Source organism: Chiloscyllium plagiosum, chromosome 6 (genome assembly GCF_004010195.1).
Source record: "Chiloscyllium plagiosum isolate BGI_BamShark_2017 chromosome 6, ASM401019v2, whole genome shotgun sequence".
In the NCBI taxonomy this organism is placed as follows: domain Eukaryota; kingdom Metazoa; phylum Chordata; class Chondrichthyes; order Orectolobiformes; family Hemiscylliidae; genus Chiloscyllium; species Chiloscyllium plagiosum.
The window spans coordinates 119593743-119613779 of record NC_057715.1 but is presented as its reverse complement, the minus strand read 5'-3'; the positions used below and the strand labels follow the sequence as shown (position 1 = coordinate 119613779).

Sequence of the window (20037 nt, the reverse complement as noted above, 5' to 3'; positions counted from 1 at the left end):
GAGGTGGTAAAGTGTGTGTGTGGGTGGGTGGGAAAGTGAAGAGTGCAGATGCTGGAGGTCTTAGTTGAAGAGTATGGTGCTGCAAAACCACAGCCAGTCAGGCAGCATCTGAGGAGCAGGAGAATGAACGTTTCTCGGCATCAGGGATCTTTAGGGTTTTCTTTGATCAACAACTTCAAAGACTTCTCATGTCCCCTCCTGGCTCTTCTGAGCTCTCTCTTTAGGTCTTTCCTGGCTAACTTGTAACTCTCAAGCATCCTAACTGTGTCTTCTCATCCTAACATAAATCTTCTTCTTCCTCTTGACAAGAGATTCAACTTCTTTAGTAAACCACAGCTCCCTCACTCAATCACTTCCTCCCTTCTGACAGGTACATACTTATCAGGGCCACGCAGTAGCAGTTCCTTGAACAAGCTCCACATTTCAGCTGTGCCCATCCCCTGCAGTTTCCTTTCCCTCCTATGCATCCTAAATCTTATCTTATCACCTTTCCCCTAACTATAACTCTTGCCCTGCGGTACAAACCTATCCCTTTCCATCGCTAAAGTAAACATAACCGAATCATGGTCACTATCACCAAAGTGCTCACCTATCTCCAAATCTAACACCTGGTCTGGTTCATTACCCAGTACCAAATCCAATGTGGCCTCGCCCCTTGTTGGCCTTTCTACATACTGTTCCAGGAAATCCTCCTGCACACATTGAACAAAAACTGACCCATAAAGTACTTGAACTATAGCGTTTCCAGTCAATATTTGGAAAGTTAAAGTTCCCCCATAACAACTACCCTGTTACTCACACTCCTATCCAGAATCATCTTTTATCGACATCTCTGGAACTGTTCGGAGGCCTATAGAAAACACCCAAAAGGGTAACCTCTCCTTTCCTGTTTCTAACCTCAGCACATACTTCTTAGTAAACGAGGCCTCATCAAACATCCTTTCTGCCACTGTACTGTCCTTGACTAACAATGCCAGACCTCCCCCTCTTTTACCACCTTCCCTGTTCTTACTGAAACATCTAAACCCCGGAACTTGCAAAAACCATTTCTGTTCCTGTTCTATCCATGTCTCCAAAATGGCCACAACATCGAAGTCCCAGGTACCAACCCATGCTGCAAGCTCACCTACCTTATTCCGGATGCTCCTGGCGTTAAAGTAGACACACTTCAAACCACCTTCCTGCTTGCCAGTGCACTCTTGCGACCTTGAAACCTTACTTCTGACCTCACTGCTCTCAACCTCCTGTACACTGGAACTAAAATTCCAGTTCCCATTCCCCTGCTGGATTAGTTTAAACCCTTCCGAAGAGCATTAGCAAATTCCCCCCAGAATATTGGTACCCCTCTGGTTCAGGTGAAGACCATCCTGTTTGTACAGGTGCCACCCATCCCAGAAAAAGCCCCAATTATCCAGGTATCTGAATCCCCTCCTCCTGCACCATCCCTGTAGCCACGTATTCAACTCCTCTCTCTCTCTCTCTATTCCTCACCTCGCTAGCACATGGCATGGGTAACAAACCAGAGATAACAACTCTGTTTGTTCTAGCTCTGAGCTTCCAACCCAGCTCCCTGAATTTCTGCCTTAAATCCACATCTCTTTTCTTACTTATTTCATTGTGCCTACATGGCCCAAGACTTGGGGCTGCTCCCTCTCCTCCTTAAGGATCCCAAAAAACTCGATCTGAGGCATCACAAATCGTGAGTCTCTCTCATTCCCACAGAACCTCCTATCTGTCCCCCTAACTATGGAGTCCCCAATGACTAATGCTGTGCTCCTCTTCCCCCTTCCCTTCTGAGCAACAGGGACAGACTCTGTGCCAGAGACCTGTTCCCCATGTCTTATCCCTGGTAAGTTCACCTGCCTCCCGCCAACAGTATGCAAAACAGTATACTTGTTATTGAGGGGAACAGCCGAAGGGGTTCCCTGCACTGCCTGCTGGTTCCCTTTCTGTCCCCTGATGGTAACCAATCTACCTTCATCTTTTGCCTGAGGTGTGACTACCTCCCTGTAACTCCTCTCAATAACCCCCTCTGCCTTCCAAATGATCCGAAATTCATCCAGCTCTAGCTCCAGTTCCCTAACACGGTTTCCAAGGAGCTGGAGTTGGGTGCACTTCCCGCAGATGAAGTCGGTGGGGACACTAAAGGTGACCCTTACCTCCCACATTCTGCAGGAGGAACATTCAACTGCCCTCACCTCAATTCCCACGATTCTAAATTCCCAAAGAGACTGTTGAAAAATTTTAAAAATTTAAAATCTTGTTACACTAGGAACGTGTGTGTGAGGGTGGGAATGTATGTGTGTGTGTGTGTGCATTCTTTAAGTTTTAGAATACTCGTAGACAAAAGATGAGAGTGGTCCTAAGGAAAGAGCACTAAGCTGGGTCAAGGCCAATTATTTCAAAATTTGGCAGGAGCTGTGAAATGTGGATTGGGAGCAGCTATTTGAAAGGAAGTCTGTATTTGATATGTGGGAGGCTTTCAAAGGTAGGTTGAAGATAGTGCAGGATAGTCATGTCCCTTTGAAAACAAGAGATTTGTGAACTGTGGATGACAGGAGAAATTGTTCAACTAGCCAAGAGAAAAAGGGAAGCGTACATAAGGTCAAGGCAGCTAAGAACAGAACGGGCCCTGGAAGAATATCGGGAGAGTAGGACCAACCTTAAACGAGGAATCAAACAGGCTAAAAGGGGTCATGAAATAACTTTAGTGAGCAGTATTAAGGAGCATCCCAAGGCCTCCTATTCATATATAAGAATCAAGCAGGTAACTGGAGAAAGGATTAGTCCACTAAAGGATAAGGAAGGAAGGTTGCTGAACCTGAGAGAATGGGTGAGATTCTGAATGATTACTTTGCATCAGTATTCACTGAAGAGAGGGACATGATGAATGTTGAGATTAGAGATAGAAGTTTGTTTACTCTGGATCACGTTGACATAAGTAGGGAAGATGTGTTGGGTAGGCTAAAGGTGGACAAATCCCCAGGACTGGATGGGATCTGTCCCAGGTTGCTGAGGGAGGCGAGAGAAGAAATAGCTGGGGCCCTGACAGATATCTTTGTGGCATCCTTAAACACAGCTGAGGTGCTGGAGGACTGTGCAAGAAGGGTAGTCGGGATATTCCAGGCGACTACAGACCAGTGAGCCTAACGTCAGTGGTGGGAAAGTTGCTGGAGAAGAAACTGAGGGATAGGATCTATTATATTCAGAAGAGAATGGGCTCATCAGTGATAGGCAACTTGGTTTTGTGCGGGGGAGATCGTGCCTTACCAACTTAATAGAGTTCGAGAACATAGAACATAGAAATGTACAGCACAGAACAAGCCCTTTGGCCCATGATGTTGTTCCAAGGTTTAATCCTAATGTAAAATAGATTAACCTAACCTATGCACCCCCCAATTCACTGCTATCCATGTGCATGTCCAGCAGTCGCTTAAATATCCCTAATGACTCTGCTTCCACCACCACCGCTGGCAAAGCATTCCATGCATTCACAACTCTGCATAAGGAACCTACCTCTGATGTCTCCTTCATACCTTTCTCGTAATATCTTAAAACTATGACCCCTCGTGCCAGTCAATCCTGCCCTGGGGAAACGTCTCCAGCTATTGACTCTATCTATTCCTCTCATTATCTTGTATACCTCGATCAGGTCTCCTCTCTTCCTCCTTCTCTCCAGAGAGAAAAGTCCGAGCTTATTCAACCTTTCTTCAGAAGGCAAACCGTCCAGTCCAGGTAGCATCCTGGTAAAAGATAAAATGCCGAAGCGTCGATTTTACTGCTCCTCGGATGCTGCCTGAACTGCTGTGCTTTTCCAGCACCACTAATCCAGCATCCTGGTAAACCTTCTTTGCACCCTCTCCAAAGCCTCTGTATCTTTCCTATAGTAGGGCGACCAGAACTGGACACAATATTCCAAGTGTGGTCTCACCAGGGACTTGTTGAGCTGCAGCAAAACCTCACAGCTGTTAAACTTGATCCCCCTATTAATGAAAGCCAAAACACCAGATACTTTCTTTTTATTTTTTATAGATATTTTTATTGAAGAAAGAGGAAATTTTTAAAACATATTTACAAACTAACAAAATAACACAAATGAATATGAACACTAATATACCATTAAATATTAAATAAATAATAACCAAAACACAACAAACACAAAAAAAAGAAAAAAAACTCACTTAACAACCCCATCCACTTGGGTGGCAATTTTGAGGGATTTATGTACTTGCACACCAAGATCCCTCTGTTCCTCCACTGCCAAGAATCCTGTCTTTAATCCTATATTCAGCATTCGAGTTCAACCTTCCAAAATGCATCACTTCGCATTTATCCAGGTTGAACTCCATCTGCCATTTCTCAGCCCAACTCTGCATCCTGTCTATGTTGCACTGCATCCTGCAGTAGCCCTAGATATGATCAACGGCACCTCCAACATTTGTGTCATCTGCAATTTTACTAACCCACCCCTCAACCTCCTCATCCAAATCATTTATAAAAACTACAAAGAGCAGAGGCCCAAGAACAGAGCCCTGTGGGACCCCACTCAACACTGACCTCCAGGCAGAACACTTTCCATCTACAACCACTCTCTGCCTTCTGTCAGCCACCCAATTCTGAGTCCAGATAACCAAATATCCCTGTATCCCATACTTCCTGACTTTATGAATGAGCCTACCATGAGGAACCTTATCAAATGCCTTGCTGAAGTCCATATACACCACATCCACTGCTTGACCTTTGTCGACCTGTCTTGTCACCTCCTCAAAAACTCAATAAGATTTGTGAGGCATGACCTGCCCCTCACAAAGCCATCCTGACTGCCTTTAATTACACTGTGCTTTTCCAAATAGTCATAAATCCTATCCCTCAGAATTCTTTCCAAAACTTTGCTAACCACAGACGTAAGACTGACTGGTCTGTAATTGCCAGGGATTTCCCTATTATCTTTCTTGAAAAGAGGAACAACATTCACCTCCTTCAATTCCTCTGGTACAACTCCCATGGAGGGAGAGTAGGCAAATCCTTAGAATAGTATAGAGGAAGTAGGAGTATACTTAAGCGGGAAATCAAGAGGGCAAAAAGGGGACATGAGATAGCTTTGGAAAATAGAATTAAAGAGAATCCAAAGATTTTCACAAATACATAAAGGACAAAAGGGTAACTAGGGAAAGAATAGGGCCCCTCAAAGATCAGCAAGGCATCCTTTGTGGAGCCTCAGAAAATGGGGGAGATACTAAATGAGTATTAAGAATCAGTATTTACTGTAGAAAAGGATATGGAAGATATAGACTGTAGGGAAATAGGTGGTGAAATCCTGCAAAATGTCCGGATTACAGAGGAGGAAGTGCTGGATGTCTTGAAACACATAAAAGTGGATAAATCCCCAGGACCTGATCAGGTGTACCCGAGAACTCTGTGGGAAGCTAGAGATGTGATTGCTGGGCCTCTTGCGGAGATATTTGTATCAACGATAATCGTGGGTGAGGTGCCGGAAGACTGGAGGTTGGCTAACGTGGTGCCACTGTTTAAGAAGGGTGGTAAGGACAAGCCAGGGAACTTTAGACCAGTGAGCCTGACCTCAGTGGTGGTCAAGCTGTTGGAGGGAATCCTGAGGGACAGTATGTACATGTATTTGGAAAGGCAAGGACTGATTCGGGATAGTCAACATGGCTTTGGGTGTGGGAAATCATGTCTTACAAACTTGATTGAGTTTTTTGAGGAAGTAACAAAGAGGATTGATGAGGGCAGAGTGGTAGATGTGATCTATATGGACTTCAGTAAGGCGTTTGACAAGGATCCCCCTGGGAGACTGATTAGCAAGGTTAGATCTCACGGAATACAGGGAGAACGAGCCATTTGGATACAGAACTGGCTCAAAAGTAGAAGACAGAGGGTGGTGGTGGAGGGTTGTTTTTCAGACTGGAGGCCTGTGACCAGTGGAGTGCCACAAGGATCAGTGCTGGGCCCTCTACTTTTTGTCATTTACAAAAATGATTTGGATGCGAGCGTAAGGGGTACAGTTAGTTAATTTGCAGATGACACCAAAATTGGAGGTGTAGTGGACAGCAAAGAGAGTAACCTCAGATTACAACAGGATCTTGACCAGATGGGCCAATGGGCTGAGAAGTGGCAGATGGAGTTTAATTCAGATAAATGCGAGGTGCTGCATTTTGGGAAAGCAAATCTTAGCAGGACTTATACGCTTAATGGTAAGGTCCTAGGGAGTGTTGCTGAACAAAGAGACCTTGGAGTGCAGGCTCATAGCTCCTTGAAAGTGGAGTCACAGGTAGATAGGATAGTGAAGAAGGTGTTTGGTATGCTTTCCTTTATATAGACTGGAGAGTTGGGCAGAGAAGTGGCAGATGGAGTACAATCCGGGCAAGTGAGAGGTGATGCATTTTGGGAAGTCTAATTCTAGACCGAACTATACTGTAAATGGAAGAGCCTTGGGAAAAGTTGATGAGCAGAGAGATCTGGGAGTTTAGGTCCATTGTACCCTGAAGGTGGGTGCAGAGGTGGATAGAGTGATCAAGAAGGCATATGGTATGGTCAGAGTTTTGAGTACAGGAGTTGAGAGGTCAGGTTGCGGCTGTACAGGACATTGGTTAGGCCACTGTTGGAATATTGCGTGCAATTCTGGTCTCCTTCCTATTGGAAAGATGTTGTAAAACTTGAAAGGGTTCAGAGAAGATTTACAAGGTTGTTGCCAGGGTTAGAGGATTTGAGCTACAGGGAGAGGCTGAACAGACTGGGGCTGTTTTCCTTGGAGCGTCGGAGGCTGAGGGGTGACCTTACAGCGGTTTACAAAATTACGAGGGGCATGTATAGGGTAAATAGGCAAAGTCCTTTCCCTGGGGTGGGGGAGTCCAGACTAGAGGGCATAGGTTTAGGTTGAGAGGGTAAAGATATAAAGGAGACCTACAGGGCAACCTTTTCACACAGAGGGTGGTACGTGTATGGAATGAGCTGCCAGAGGAAGTGGTGGAGGCTGGTACAATTGCAACATTTAAGAGGCATTTGGATGGGTATATGAATAGGAAGGGTTTGGAGGGATATGGGCCGGGTGCTGGCAGGTGGGACTAGATTGGTTTGGGATATCTGGTCAGCATGGACGGGTTGGACCGAAGGGTCTGTTTCCATGCTGTACATCTCTATGACTCTATGACTCTAAATATCCTCACCAGCGGCTTAGCAACCTCCTTTCTCGCTTCCTGGAGCAGCCTTGGGTAAATATGGTCTGGCCCTGGGATCTTATCAATCTTAATGTTTGAAGAAGTGACCAAGTTGATAGATGAAGGAAGGTCTGTAGATGTCACGGACTTCAGGAAAGTGTTTGATAAGGTCCCCCATGGTAAACTAATGGAGAAAGTGAAGTCACATGGTGTTCAGGGTGTTCTAGCTAGGTGGATAAAGAACTGGTTGAGCAACAGGAGACAGAGAGTGGTAGTTGAAGGGAGTTTCTCAAAATGGATAAAGGTGACCAGTGGTGTTTCACAGGTGTTTCAGTATTAGAGCCGCTGTTGTTTATGATATACACAAATGATCTGGAAGAGGGCTTTGGTGGTCTGATCAGCAAGTTTGCAGATGACACGAAGTTTGGTAGAGTAGCAGAAAGCATAGGGGACTGTCAAAGAATATAAAAGAATATAGACTGGAGAGTTGGGCAGAGAAGTGGCAGATGGAGTTCAATCCGGGCAAATGTGAGGTGATGCATTTTGGGAAGTCTAATTCTAGAGCGAACTATACTGTAAATGGATGAGCCTTGGGAAAAGTTGATGAGCAGAGAGATCTGGGAGTTTAGGTCCATTGTACCCTGAAGGTGGGTGCAGAGATGGATAGAGTGATCAAGAAGGCATATGGTATGCTTGCTTTCATTGAACATGGTATTGAGTATAAGAGCTGGCAGGTTATGTTAAAATAGTACAAGACTTTGGTTCGGCTGCATTTAGAATACTGTATACAGTTCTGGTCGCCACATTACCAAAAGGATGAGGTCTACAAAATCATGAAGGTTATAGACCAGGTAGATAGTGGTAAGCTTTTTCCCAGGATGAAGGATTCAATAACCAGAGGTCATGCTTTCAAGGTGAGAGGTGAAAAGTTTAAGGGGGATACACGCGGAGAGTACTTTACACAGAGGGTGATAGGTGCCTGGAACGCATTGCCAGCAGAGGTGGTAGAGGCAGGCACGGTAGATTCATTTAAGGTGCGTCTGGACAGATGCATGAGTAGGTGGGGAGCAGAGGGACACAGATGCTTAAGAATTGGGCGACAGGTTTAGACCGTACACTTGGATCAGCTCAAGCTTGGAGGGCCGAAGGGCCTGTTCCTGGGCTGCAAATTATCTTTGTTCTTCGTGTGTCTGTGTTGGCGGGGGTGGGTGGGAAGTGTATGTAGGGAGTGGGAATGTGTGTGGGACATGTATATGACTGGGGGGGGGGGGGAAATCTGGGAATGGGTAATGTGTGTGTAGGGGATATGTGTGCATGTGGAGGAGTGGGAATGTGTGTGGGGAGGTGGCAACTGAGTGTGAGGAGGAAGGTGTGGGCATAAATGGAGCTTTGGCAGGACTGCATTGCCCAGTGGTGAAGTTTCCAATTGCTGTATCTTGTCTCACACAGAGCACAGATGAACAGAGACCAGCTTTCCTGAAGGTACACTTGGTGTTTGATGCTGATGGCCACATGACTGTGTCCCCAGCTCGGTCCCTGCTCTTCACAAAAATGTCTGAAATCCTGAAGTCAGTGGGTGACAGCATCTTCACGGTGAGTGTGAACATTACAGAGAAATTTTGCAGCCAGTACTCAGTCCTACCCCCTGTGCCCATCAATACATTGCATCCACAGATTCATATCCAGACAGTGAACACTGCCATTCAACCCAAATGTCTCTGCTAGCAAATAGTGGTGCTCACACAAATATGTTGAGTCTTAAACAAACCACAAAGACCTCTTTTACAATGACTCCCAGCACTGTAGGTATGGGCAGTATTGCGGTGTGGATGGTTGGACTCCCTAGTCAGAGCTTTTGGCTTCAAGGCAAATCCAGAAACTTCACAAAAAATTGAAAAGCTGACCTTCTAAATGCGCATCTAACAAAGTACTGCACAGTTAGAGAGTCAGTGCAGAGGTAGTCCCGCACTTGCAGAGGTTCAGTGCTGAGGGAGTGCTGCACTGTCGGAGGGTCAGTGCTGAGGGAGTGCCGCACTGTCGGAGGGTCAGTGTTGAGGGAGCGCTGCACTGTCCAAGGGTCAGAGCTGAGGAAATGCCACACTGTCGGAGAGTCAGTACTGAAGGAGTGCTGCACTATTGGAAGGTCAGTACTGAGGAAGTGCTGCACTATCAGAAGGTCAGTGTTGAGGGAGTGCTGCACTGTCAGAGGATCAGTGCTGAGGGAGCGCTGCACGGTCAGATGGTCAGTGCTGAGGGAGAGAGAAGAGTGAGGACACAGCAAACGGAAGGTGTTGTGAGGTAGGAAATGAGAAGGTGGGAGAGCTGGGTATAAGTGATTCTGGATGTGGGAAGTGAGAGGCAAGCGGAGAGAGAGGAAGGACGTAATGTGCTTTTGGCAGAGAGGTGGGAAGGAGAGCAGGAGAGAGAGAGCGTGCAGTGAGGTGGAAGGCAGGGAAAGGTGATGGTCCATATGGAGAGGTAGGGGAGAGAGGGGCTGTGGAATGTCTCTCACTCTCTGGAACATTCTTCTTCAGGTGGTGGAGTCTGTGCAGAAGGCCAGCCCTTCCCAATCAGGATCGGAGGATCAGAGGGACACTAGGAGCAAGGATTCACCCGAGACTGGGTCCAACAAGCCTTCCGAGGCAATGTGTAATGTGTGCAGAGCCCAACGGGAGGCAAGAGGAAGAACAAAAGCAGAAGGTGAGTGAAAACAAGAGGAGGAGTGGAAGATAAGGGAGACAGTGTTTGGGAGATAAGGGAGACAGTGTTTGGAAGAAGGGAGAAAGTGTTGAAAGTGAGAGAAAGAGAGTGAAAGGAGATAGACAGAGAGAGAGGAGAATGTGGAAAGTGTGTGAGGGATGTTAATGGCCTAGTGGTTTTATCAATGGACTGTTAATCCAGAGATCCAAATAATGTCTGAGGGACCTGGGTTCAAATCCTGCCATGGCAAATGGTGGAGTTTGAATTCAAGGAAAAGAAATCTGGAATAAAGAGTTTAATAATGACTGTGAATCAATTTTCAGAAAAACCCATCTGATTCACTAATGTCCTTGAGGGAATGAATAACCATCCTTACCTGGTCAGGCCTACATGTGACTCCAGACCAACAGCAATGTGGTTGACTTTTAACTACTCTCTGGGTAATAAATGCAGGCTGGCTGGCAACACCCTCTTTCTGTGAATGACTAAAGTGTTTGGAAGGTGAGAGTGAGTCAGTGAACATGGAAGGGGAGAGAAAGAGAGAGAGAGAGAGAGAGAGATACAGAGAGCCATAGTCAGTGATTTACAGCACAGAGATTCAGACAGCCATAGTCATAGTGATGTACAGCACAGAGAAGGACACTTTTGCTGTCAACTCTATACCAGTCAATGACGACCATCTAATGATTATAATCCCATTTCCCAGCTCTTGCCCATTGCCTTGGATGCTTGGAAGTAACTGCACATCTAAAAGCTTCCTCAATGTTCTGAGGGTTTCTGCCTCTCCTACCCTCATAGGCAGTGAGTTCCAGATTCTCACCAGCCTCTGGGTGAAACCTTCTGCCCCTTCCCTTAATCTACATCGCCTTGTCATTGATCCCTCCATCAAGGGAAAAAGTTTCTTCCTGTTGACCCAATGTATGTCCCTCATTATTTTATAAATCTCAATCATGTCTCCCTCAGTCTCTTCTACTCTAAGGAAAACAGCCCCTGTCTGTACAATCTCTCTTCATCACTGAAACTCTCCATCCCAGGCACCAACCCAGTAAATCTCCCTCTGCATCCTCTCCAAGGCTATCACATCTCTCCTGTACTGTGGATTCCTGAACAGCACACAGTACACTCGCTGTGAACTAGCCAGCGGCACGGTGGTACAGTGGTTAGCACTGTTGCCTCACAGCGCCAGAGACCCGGGTTCAATTCCCGCCTCAGGTGACTGAGTTTGCACATTCTCCCAGTGTCTGCGTGGGTTTGCTCTGGTTTCCTCCCACAGTCCAAAGATGTGCAGGTCAGGTGAATTGGCCATGCTAAATTGCCCATAGTGTTAGATGTAGGGGAATGGGTCTGGGTGGGTTGTGTTTTGATGGGTCGGTGTGGACTTTTTGGGCTGAAGGGCCTGTTTCCACACTGTAAGTAATCTAATCTAACCACATTTTATAAAGTTCCACCATAGCCTCCCCACTTTTAAGTTCCATGTCTTGATTAATTAAGGCTAGTATACCATATTCCTTCATAATCACTTTATCCATCTGTCCTGACACTTTAAGGGATCAGTTTACATATACACTAAGGTCATTCTGATCTTTGGTCCTTCCCAGAGTCCTACAGGCCATCATGTATTCCCTCGTCTGTTGTCCTGCCCACGTGCATCACCTCACACTTATCCACTTATCCAGATTGACTTCCATTTGCCACTGATCAGCTTGGCTGACCAACCCGTCTATATCCTCCTGTAACCTAAGGCTATCCTTGTCATAACTTACCACTTCACCAATTTTGTGTCATCTGAAAACCTACTAATCAACCCTTCTACATTCTCTGTGAGATCCCACTGGATACATACTTCCAGTCTGTAAACCACCTCTCAATCATCACCCTCTGCTTCCTGTTACTCAGCCATCTCTGGATCTAATTAGTGAAATTTCCTTGGATTCCCATGGGCTCTAACCTTTGCTATCAGTCTCCCATGCTGAACCTGACCAAAAGCCTTGCTGAAATCCAAATAGACTACATCAAAAGCCTTGCCTTCATCTACACACCTGGTCACCTCTTTGAATCAAGTTGATCAGACATGATCATGTTCAGACATGATCTCCCCTGAACAAAACCATACTGGCTGTCTTTGATTAATCCCTGCCTCTCCAAATGCAGATTAATTCTGTCCCTCTGAATTGCTTCAAACAGTTTCCCACCACTGTGTTAGATTGACCAGCCTGTACTTTACTGCTTTATCACTTGTACCTTCCTTGAATAACAGTCCCACATTGGCTGTCCTCCAGTTTTCCAGCACCTCTCCTGTGGCCAGAGAGAAATTGCTACTTCCCCCTTTGTCTCACTTAACATTTGGAGATACATTTCACCAGCCCTGGAGATTTATCTACTATAACGACCACTCATAACGTCCTCTCTTTCTGTTTTAATTTCTTTAATTGTATACAGACCTTCTCCCTGATTTTTTCACCATGTTATCCCTCTCACTAGTGAACACCAACACAAGGTATTCAGTTAGAACCCTCCCTACATCCTCTGGTTCCATGCACAAATTACCATTGTGGTCCTTAATAGGCCCCACTCTTTCACTCATTAACCTTATACCCTTCATATACCTGTAAAACAATCCAGAATTCTCGTTCATTTTATCTGCCAAGTGTTCCATTTTAGTATTCCTAATTTCCTTTTTAAGTTCCTTCTTGCGTATTCTACAGTCCTTGAGGGATTCTGCCGTTTTGACCCCTCGGAATCTATCATAACCTCCCCTTTTTCTCTTAATCATTGCTTTCTATCTCTCACTGTCCAGGGTTCATAGGATTTGGTGGGAGAAGGCAAGGGTCAGTACTGAGGGAGCACCACACTGTCAGAGGGCTAACACTGAGAGAGCGGCACACTGTCAGAGGGCTATCACTGAGAGAGTGCCACACTGTCAGAGGGCTATCACTGAGGGAGTGCCACACTGTCAGAGGGCTAACACTGAGGGAGCACCACACTGTCAGAGGGCTAACACTGAGGGAGCGCCACACTGTCAGAGGGCTAACACTGAGGGAGCGCCACACTGTCAGAGGGCTAACACTGAGAGAGTGCAATACTTGTGGCCAATATTTAACCTTGAGCAAGTATAGACATTCTAGTCAATATCTAATTGCTGTTTCTCAGAGAATGCCTACCGTGTGGAAGCAGGCCTTTCAGCTGATCAAGTTAACACTGACCCCCTCCAAAGAGCATCCCACACAATCCCTGTAACTCTGCATCTACTTTGGCTAATCCACCTGACCTACACATCTTGGACTGTAGGAGGAAACTGGAGCACCCAGAGGAAACCTGCGAGGACATGGAGAGAATGTGCAAACTCTGCACAGTCAGCTGAGGCTGGAATTGAACTCAGGTCCCTGGTGCTGTGATAACCACTGAGCCACTGTGTTACCCTTACAGCGCACAGAAAGTCACCGTGAGCTTGCTGTGCTCAAATTGGCTCTGTGTTTTAATTTATTTTTGACATTTTCGATTCTTCCCTGAGTTGTGGTTACTACTGGCTAGGCAGGCGTTTATTCTCCCCACCCCCTTGAAATGCCTTGGAGATCCTCTGCACTCCTCGAGTGTCCTGCACCCTGACCCTGAACCCATTGCATAGACATCATTGAATGTGAATCACATTGGGATATCCTGAGGATTAAATGGGGGCTATAGAAACTGAAGCACTTTCTTTCCTTGTTCCTTACAGGTTCGGGAGACACAGAGACTAGACCCTGTCACATCTCCCAGCATCTGATCACTAAGCCATCGTGCTCCATTCCACAGCCCTCAGTCCTGCTCGGACTGCTGGACAGCAGAGGGCTGAGGGTGACTGGGGAGCAACTGCAGGCTCATTTCAACACGATGCCTATCACCCTTCTGAGGGCAGAAATAACAGCAGACAGGAAGCTGCAGAGTGCGCAGAGGAAGCAGAAACTGCTCATCAAGGTGAGTCACTGGTCTGACTCTGCAACAGTCTTCACACTGTCTCTCTCTGTCTTTGTGTCTCTGACTCCATCTCCAACTTTCTGTCTCTGTTGCTCTCTTATGCTCCACTCTGAATGTATCTTTCTCTCTGTCTTCATCGCTTGCTTTCTGTGAAGGCCAACATAGCACTCACGTTCTTCACTGCCTGTTGCTTATTTTCAGTGACTGGTGTTGAAGGACACCCAGGTCTCATTGTGCCTCACCCTTTCCCAATCTATCACCATTCAGATTGTATTCTGCCTTCCTGTTTTTGCTCCAAAAAGAATAACCACACATTGATCCACATTGTACTGCATCTATTACACACTTGCCCACTCATTCAGTCTGTTCAAGTCACACTGAAGCAACCCTGCATCCTCCTCACAGCTCAGCTTCCCACCCAGCCTTGTGTTATCTGCAATATGTGGAGATATTGCTTTTAGTTTCCTTGTATAAATCATTAATATATACTGTAAATAGCTGGGGTCTAACCACTGATCTCTGCGGTACCCCACTAGTCACTGGCTGCTGCTGGGGTTTTCTTTGTTAAGTTTAATTCAAAAAAACTCCAAGATTCTGGTAGAAGCCCTACCATTCAGAATACAACCCGTTTATTCCTACACTTTGTTTCCTGTCTGCCAATCAGTTTTCTATCCATCTCAATACTCTATCTCCTGTGCTTTAATTTGAAACATTAATCTCTTACGTGGGACTTTGCTGAAAGCCTTCTAAAAGACCAAATAAACCACATTCACTGGCTCTCCCTCATCAACTCTACTAGTTATATCCTCAAATAATTTCAATCGATTTGTCAAGCATGATTTCTGTTTCATAAACCCATGTCAACTCTGTCCAATCCTGCCACTGTTTTCCAAAAGCTCTGTTTTAAAATATTTTATAGTGGACACGAGTATTATTCCCACTCCCAGCATCAGTCTCAATGGTTAGTAATCTCCGATTTTCTTTCTACTAGCCATTTTAAAAAGTTGCTTTACATGAGCAACCCTACAATCCATTCCAGAGTCTAAAGAGTCTTGGAAGATGACCACCAACACATCTACTATTTCTATGGCCACTTCCTTAAGTACTCTGGTATATAGATTGTCAGGCCGTGGGGATTTGTCAGCCTTCAATCCTATCAATTTCCCCACTACCATTTCCCTCCTAATACTGTTTTCCTTCAGCTCCTCTTTCTCTCAAGACCAACATATTTGGGACTTCATTTGTGTCCCCTGTTTGTGAACACAGAATCAAAGTATATCTTTAGTTGGTCAGCCATCTCTTTGTTCCCCCATTTCTGAATGTAAGGGACATACATTTGTTTTCACCAATCTTTCTCTCTTCGCAAACCTATAACAACTTATGCAATCAGTTCTTATGTTTCCATAAGCTTACTCTCAAACTTTATTTTCCCTTTATTAATAAATCACTTCATCTTTGTTTGCTGAAGTTTAAATTGCTTCTCATCCTCAGGTTTGCTGCTCTTTCTGACTAATTTGTGTACTTCCTTGGATTAAATATTATCCCTAATTTCCCTTGATCACCATGGTCAGGTCACCTTTCCCATTTTAATTTTTTACCGGGCAGGAATTAATGTTTGTTGCAGTTCCTCAATGCACTGTTTAAATGTTTGCCATTGTCTTTCCACTATCCATTGACTATTGGAGGGGTGGTTAAATAGGCTCTTCAAGTCAGTGAAATGGGAGAGTGTACATGAGGCTGTTGAATTTATATCGAAACAGTGAGATGGGCAGGTTGAGCTGCTGCCTGACCTTGTTCTCTTTTCGGATGGTAATTGGGATGGTCTCTGATTATTCCTCCTGTGTTTTCAGGCTGCTATGAAAGACATCATTCTATTCCGAGCTCACCACATTTGGCTTACAACAACTTACCAAATGCTTTGTACGTGGAGTGCAGATGAACTGGAGAAACTGCGACACTGGAAACTGCAGCAATACCAGGTCAACCTGATGCAGCTGAGGAAATGGCTGAGGAGGATGAAAGGATTTGAGCCTCTGTATGTGACCAGAAATCGAGTGTTGGCTTTAGACTGTTCAATCATTCATGAGAAGATGGGTAAGTGCAGCTGGTAAACCCATCGCCATGGCACCCATTCCTGTTGGCAATGTCTATGCTGTGAGTCAGCACTGACTACCCCCCACCCCCACCCCTCCTCCACCAACCCACGGTGACCCGAGTTCATCGCAATGTGCTACCCCAACCCCTCTCATCCAAGATGCGTGTGGCCCTCAATAACCTCCTCTTTCCTTTCTTTTCCAGTGCCCTCTCTGAAATCCATGCAGCTGGATATTCTGAGTTTTTCAAGAAAAGAATGTGAACAACGTACAGAGAAGCTGATCATTGACCTGTCTACAGCCATCAAAGACCTGCAGGACAAGCCAATAGAAGATGTTGCTTTTGCCTTGTACTCAAGCAAGGTACCATATCTCTATAGATTGAGAGTCCCATGAGGGAGTTGGTAACCTGCAGGCCCTCATTAATGGACATTTCATCATTACTTCATCTAGATCACTTTCATAAACACCATGTTCTTTGTAGAATCACGCAACATTTCCATCCAATAAGCTTGTGAATTACAATAGTGGCCCCATTACAAAAGTATCTCCATTGGTTGTAAAGTGCTATGGCACAACCTGAAGTCAAGGCAGGTCTGAAATGAGACTTCTATTCCTTTTTCTCTCCTACATTTATCCAGATTCACTGGAATACAGCTACCCGACTCTACTAAAGTCTAAACAGTCTACTAAAGGAACACGCCCTTCGGCCCACCATGTCTGTGCCAACCATAATGCCACTCTAAACTGATCCCATTTGCCTGCATGATCTGTATGCTTGTATTCCCTGTCCATTCATGCATCTGTCTAAATGCCTCTTAAATTTTGCCAACGTATCTGCTTCTATTTCCTCCCCTGGCAGCATGTTCCAGGTACCTACCATCCTCTGTAAATAAAAATTGCCTTGCCCATCTCCTTTAAACTTTAAACTTTTCCCCTCCCACCTTAAGCCTCCCCCCTCCATTGTTTGATATTTCCATCCTGGGAAAAAGACTCTGACTGTCAACCTTATCTATACCTCTCATAATTTTATCTCATACTCCTATCAAGTCAACCTTCAGCCTCCGACACTCTAGTGACAACAATCCAAGTTTATCCAATCTTTCTTGAATCTAATGGGCGGCACGGTGGCACAGTGGTCCTCACAGCGCCAGAGACCCGGGTTCAATTCCCGCCTCAGGCGACTGACTGTGTGGAGTTTGCACATTCTCCCCGTGTCTGCGTGGGTTTCCTCCGGGTGCTCTGGTTTCCTCCCACAATCCAAAGATGTGCAGATTAGGTGAATTGGCCATGCTAAATTGCCCGTAGGGTTAGGTGAAGGGGTAAATGTAAGGGAATTGGTCTGGGCGGGTGCGCTTCAGCGGGTCGGTGTGAACTTGTTGGGCCGAAGGGCCTGTTTCCACATGGTAAGTAATCTAATCTAATAGACTCCAACCCAGGTCACAGCCTGGTAAGCCTCTTCTGGATCCTCTCCAAAGTCATCACATCCTGTGCTGTGGCAACTAGAACTGCACATAATCTTATACAGTTGCAACATGACTCGCTAACTTCTATACTCAATATTTCAACCCTGACTGCTGAAGGCGAGCATGCCAAATGCCTTCTTAACCATCTTATCCACTTGTGTTGCTACTTTCAGAGAGCTTTGGACCTGCACCCGAGGATCCTCTTTATATCCAAGCTCCTAAGGGGTCTACCATTTACAGTATACTTTCATCATGAATTTGACCTCCCAAAATGCCATTTCTCTGCCCAACTTTCCAACAGACCTGTATCCTTTGATATCCTTCCTCACTATCTACAACTCCACCAATTTGTTTGTCAGCTGCAAACATACTAATTTACGTATATCACAAATAATAGAGGTCTCAGCATTGATCCTTGTGGAACATCACAGGTCATAGACCCCCAGTGAGAAAAACATTCCTCTATAACTAACCTCCGTCTTCTATGGCCAAGGCAATTTTGTGTCCAACTTGCCAAGTTACCATGAATTCCATGGGATTTGATCTTCTGGACCAGACTATCTTATTAAATGTAGACAACATGCACTGCCCTACCTTCATCAATCATCCTTGACACTTGGTCAAAAAACTCAATCAGATTTGTGAGGCAAGACCTCCCCTGCATAAAGCCATGCTGACTATCTATAATAAGTATTTTTTTCCCCAAATGCAATTAAATCCTGTCCCTAAGAACCTTCTTCAATAATTTCCTGACTACGAATGTCAGACTTACGGGTGGTAAGGGAGTAGTGATGGAGGAGACCCAGGACCTGCATGTCCTCGGTGGAGTGGGAGGGAGAGTTGAAGTTTTGACCACTGGGCAGTGAGGTTGGTTCGCAAAGGTGTCCCGGAGATGTTCTCTGAAGCGAGAGTTCTCTGTTCATCTATAATGTCAAGAATTTTAGCATTAGCCCAGTACTCTGCATTCCTGTTGCTTCTTCCAAAGTGAACTATGTCACATTTTTCTGCATTAAACTCCATTTGCCACTTCTCAGCCCAGCTTTGCATCTTATCAATGTCCCTCTAACCCACAACATCCTTTGGCACTATCCACAACTCTACTGACCTTAGTGTCATCCACAAATTTACTAACCCATCCTTCTATGCTCACTTCCAGATCATTTTAAAATAATGACAAAGAGCAGTGACCCCAAAACAGATCCTTGTGGCAATTCACTGGTAACTGAGCTCCAGGATGAACATTTCCCATCAACCACCACCCTCTGTCTTCTTTCAGCTAGCCAATTTCTGATCAAAAGCGCTAAATCACCTTCAATCCTGAAACTCCATATTTTGTGCAATAGTCTACCATGTGGAACCGTATCAAACGCCTTACTGAAATCCATATACATCACATCAACCACTTTACCTTCATCTACCTGTTTTGTCACCTTCTCAAAGAACTCAATAAGGTTAGTGAAGCACGACCTCCCCTTCACAAGACCGTGTTGACTATCCCTAATCAAATTATTCCTTTCCAGATGATTATAAATCCTATCTCTTAGCCTTTTCCAACACTTCACCCATAACCGAAGTAAGGCTCACTGGTCTATAATTACCAGGGTTGTCTCTACTGCCCTTCGTGAACAAGGGAACAACATTTGCTATCCTCCAGTCTTCTGGCACTGTTCCTGTCGACAATGATGACATAAAGATCAAAGCCAAAAGCTCTGCAATCTCCTCCCCGGTATGTCAAAGAATCCAAGGATAAATCCCATCCGGCCCAGGCATCTATTTTCAGATCTTCCAAAATTGCTAAAACCTCCTCTTTGTCAACCTCAATCCCATCTTATCTAGTAGTCTGTATCGCCATTTTCTCATAACATTGCTTTTGTCCAATGTGAATACTGACGAAAAGTATTCATTACGCATTTCCCCTACGTCCTCAGATTCCACACACAACTTCCCACTGCTACCCTAGATTGGCCTTAATCTTATCCTAGTCATTCTTTTATTCTTTAAATGCCTATAGAAGGCCTTAGAGTTTTCCTTGATCCTATCCACCAATAACTTCTCATGTCCTCTCCTGGCTCTTCTTAGCCTTCTCTTTCGATTTTTTCTGGCTAACTTATAACTCTCAAGCCCCCTAACTGAGCCTTCATGCCAAATCCTCACGTAAGCCTTCTTCTTCCGCTTGACAAGAGCTTCAACTTCTTTAGTAAACCACAGCTCCCTCTCTCGACAACTACCTCCCTGTCTGATAGGTCGATACTTATCAAGGACCTGCAGTAGCTGTTCCTTGAATAAGCTCCACATTTCAAGTGTGTCCATCCGTCCTATGCATCCTAAAACTTGCCTAATCACATCATAATTGCCTTTCCCCCAGTTATACCTCTTCCCATAAGACCATAAGACATAGGAGTGGAAGTAAGGCCATTCGGCCCATGGGGTCCACTCCGCCATTTAATCATGGCTGATGGGCATTTCAGCTCCACTTACCACCATTCTCCCCGTAGCCCTTAATTCCTTGTGACATCAAGAATTTATCAATCTCTGCCTTGAAGACATTTAGCATCCTTGCCTCCACTGCGCTCTGTGGCAATGAATTCCACAGGCCCACCACTCTCTGGCTGAAGAAATGTCTCCGCATTTCTGTTCTGAATTGACCCC

General features: G+C 45.3%; 1 protein-coding gene and 1 long non-coding RNA gene across 2 annotated transcripts in view; both read left to right on the top strand.

Annotated features, from left to right (window-relative positions):
• LOC122551092 (dynein heavy chain domain-containing protein 1-like) overlaps positions 1 to 20037 on the top strand; it is a 221247-nt gene that overhangs the window by 13975 nt on the left and 187235 nt on the right. Inside the window, exons 5-9 of the mRNA XM_043692735.1 lie at positions 8625 to 8768; positions 9710 to 9875; positions 13591 to 13829; positions 15680 to 15923; positions 16128 to 16285. Coding sequence (XP_043548670.1) covers positions 8625 to 8768; positions 9710 to 9875; positions 13591 to 13829; positions 15680 to 15923; positions 16128 to 16285 — 951 coding nt within the window. The remainder of the gene's footprint in view (positions 1 to 8624; positions 8769 to 9709; positions 9876 to 13590; positions 13830 to 15679; positions 15924 to 16127; positions 16286 to 20037) is intronic.
• The window catches only part of LOC122550996, a 14353-nt gene continuing 10526 nt past the window's right edge, over positions 16211 to 20037 (top strand). Inside the window, exon 1 of the long non-coding RNA XR_006311985.1 lies at positions 16211 to 16285. This is a non-coding gene — a long non-coding RNA (uncharacterized LOC122550996). The remainder of the gene's footprint in view (positions 16286 to 20037) is intronic.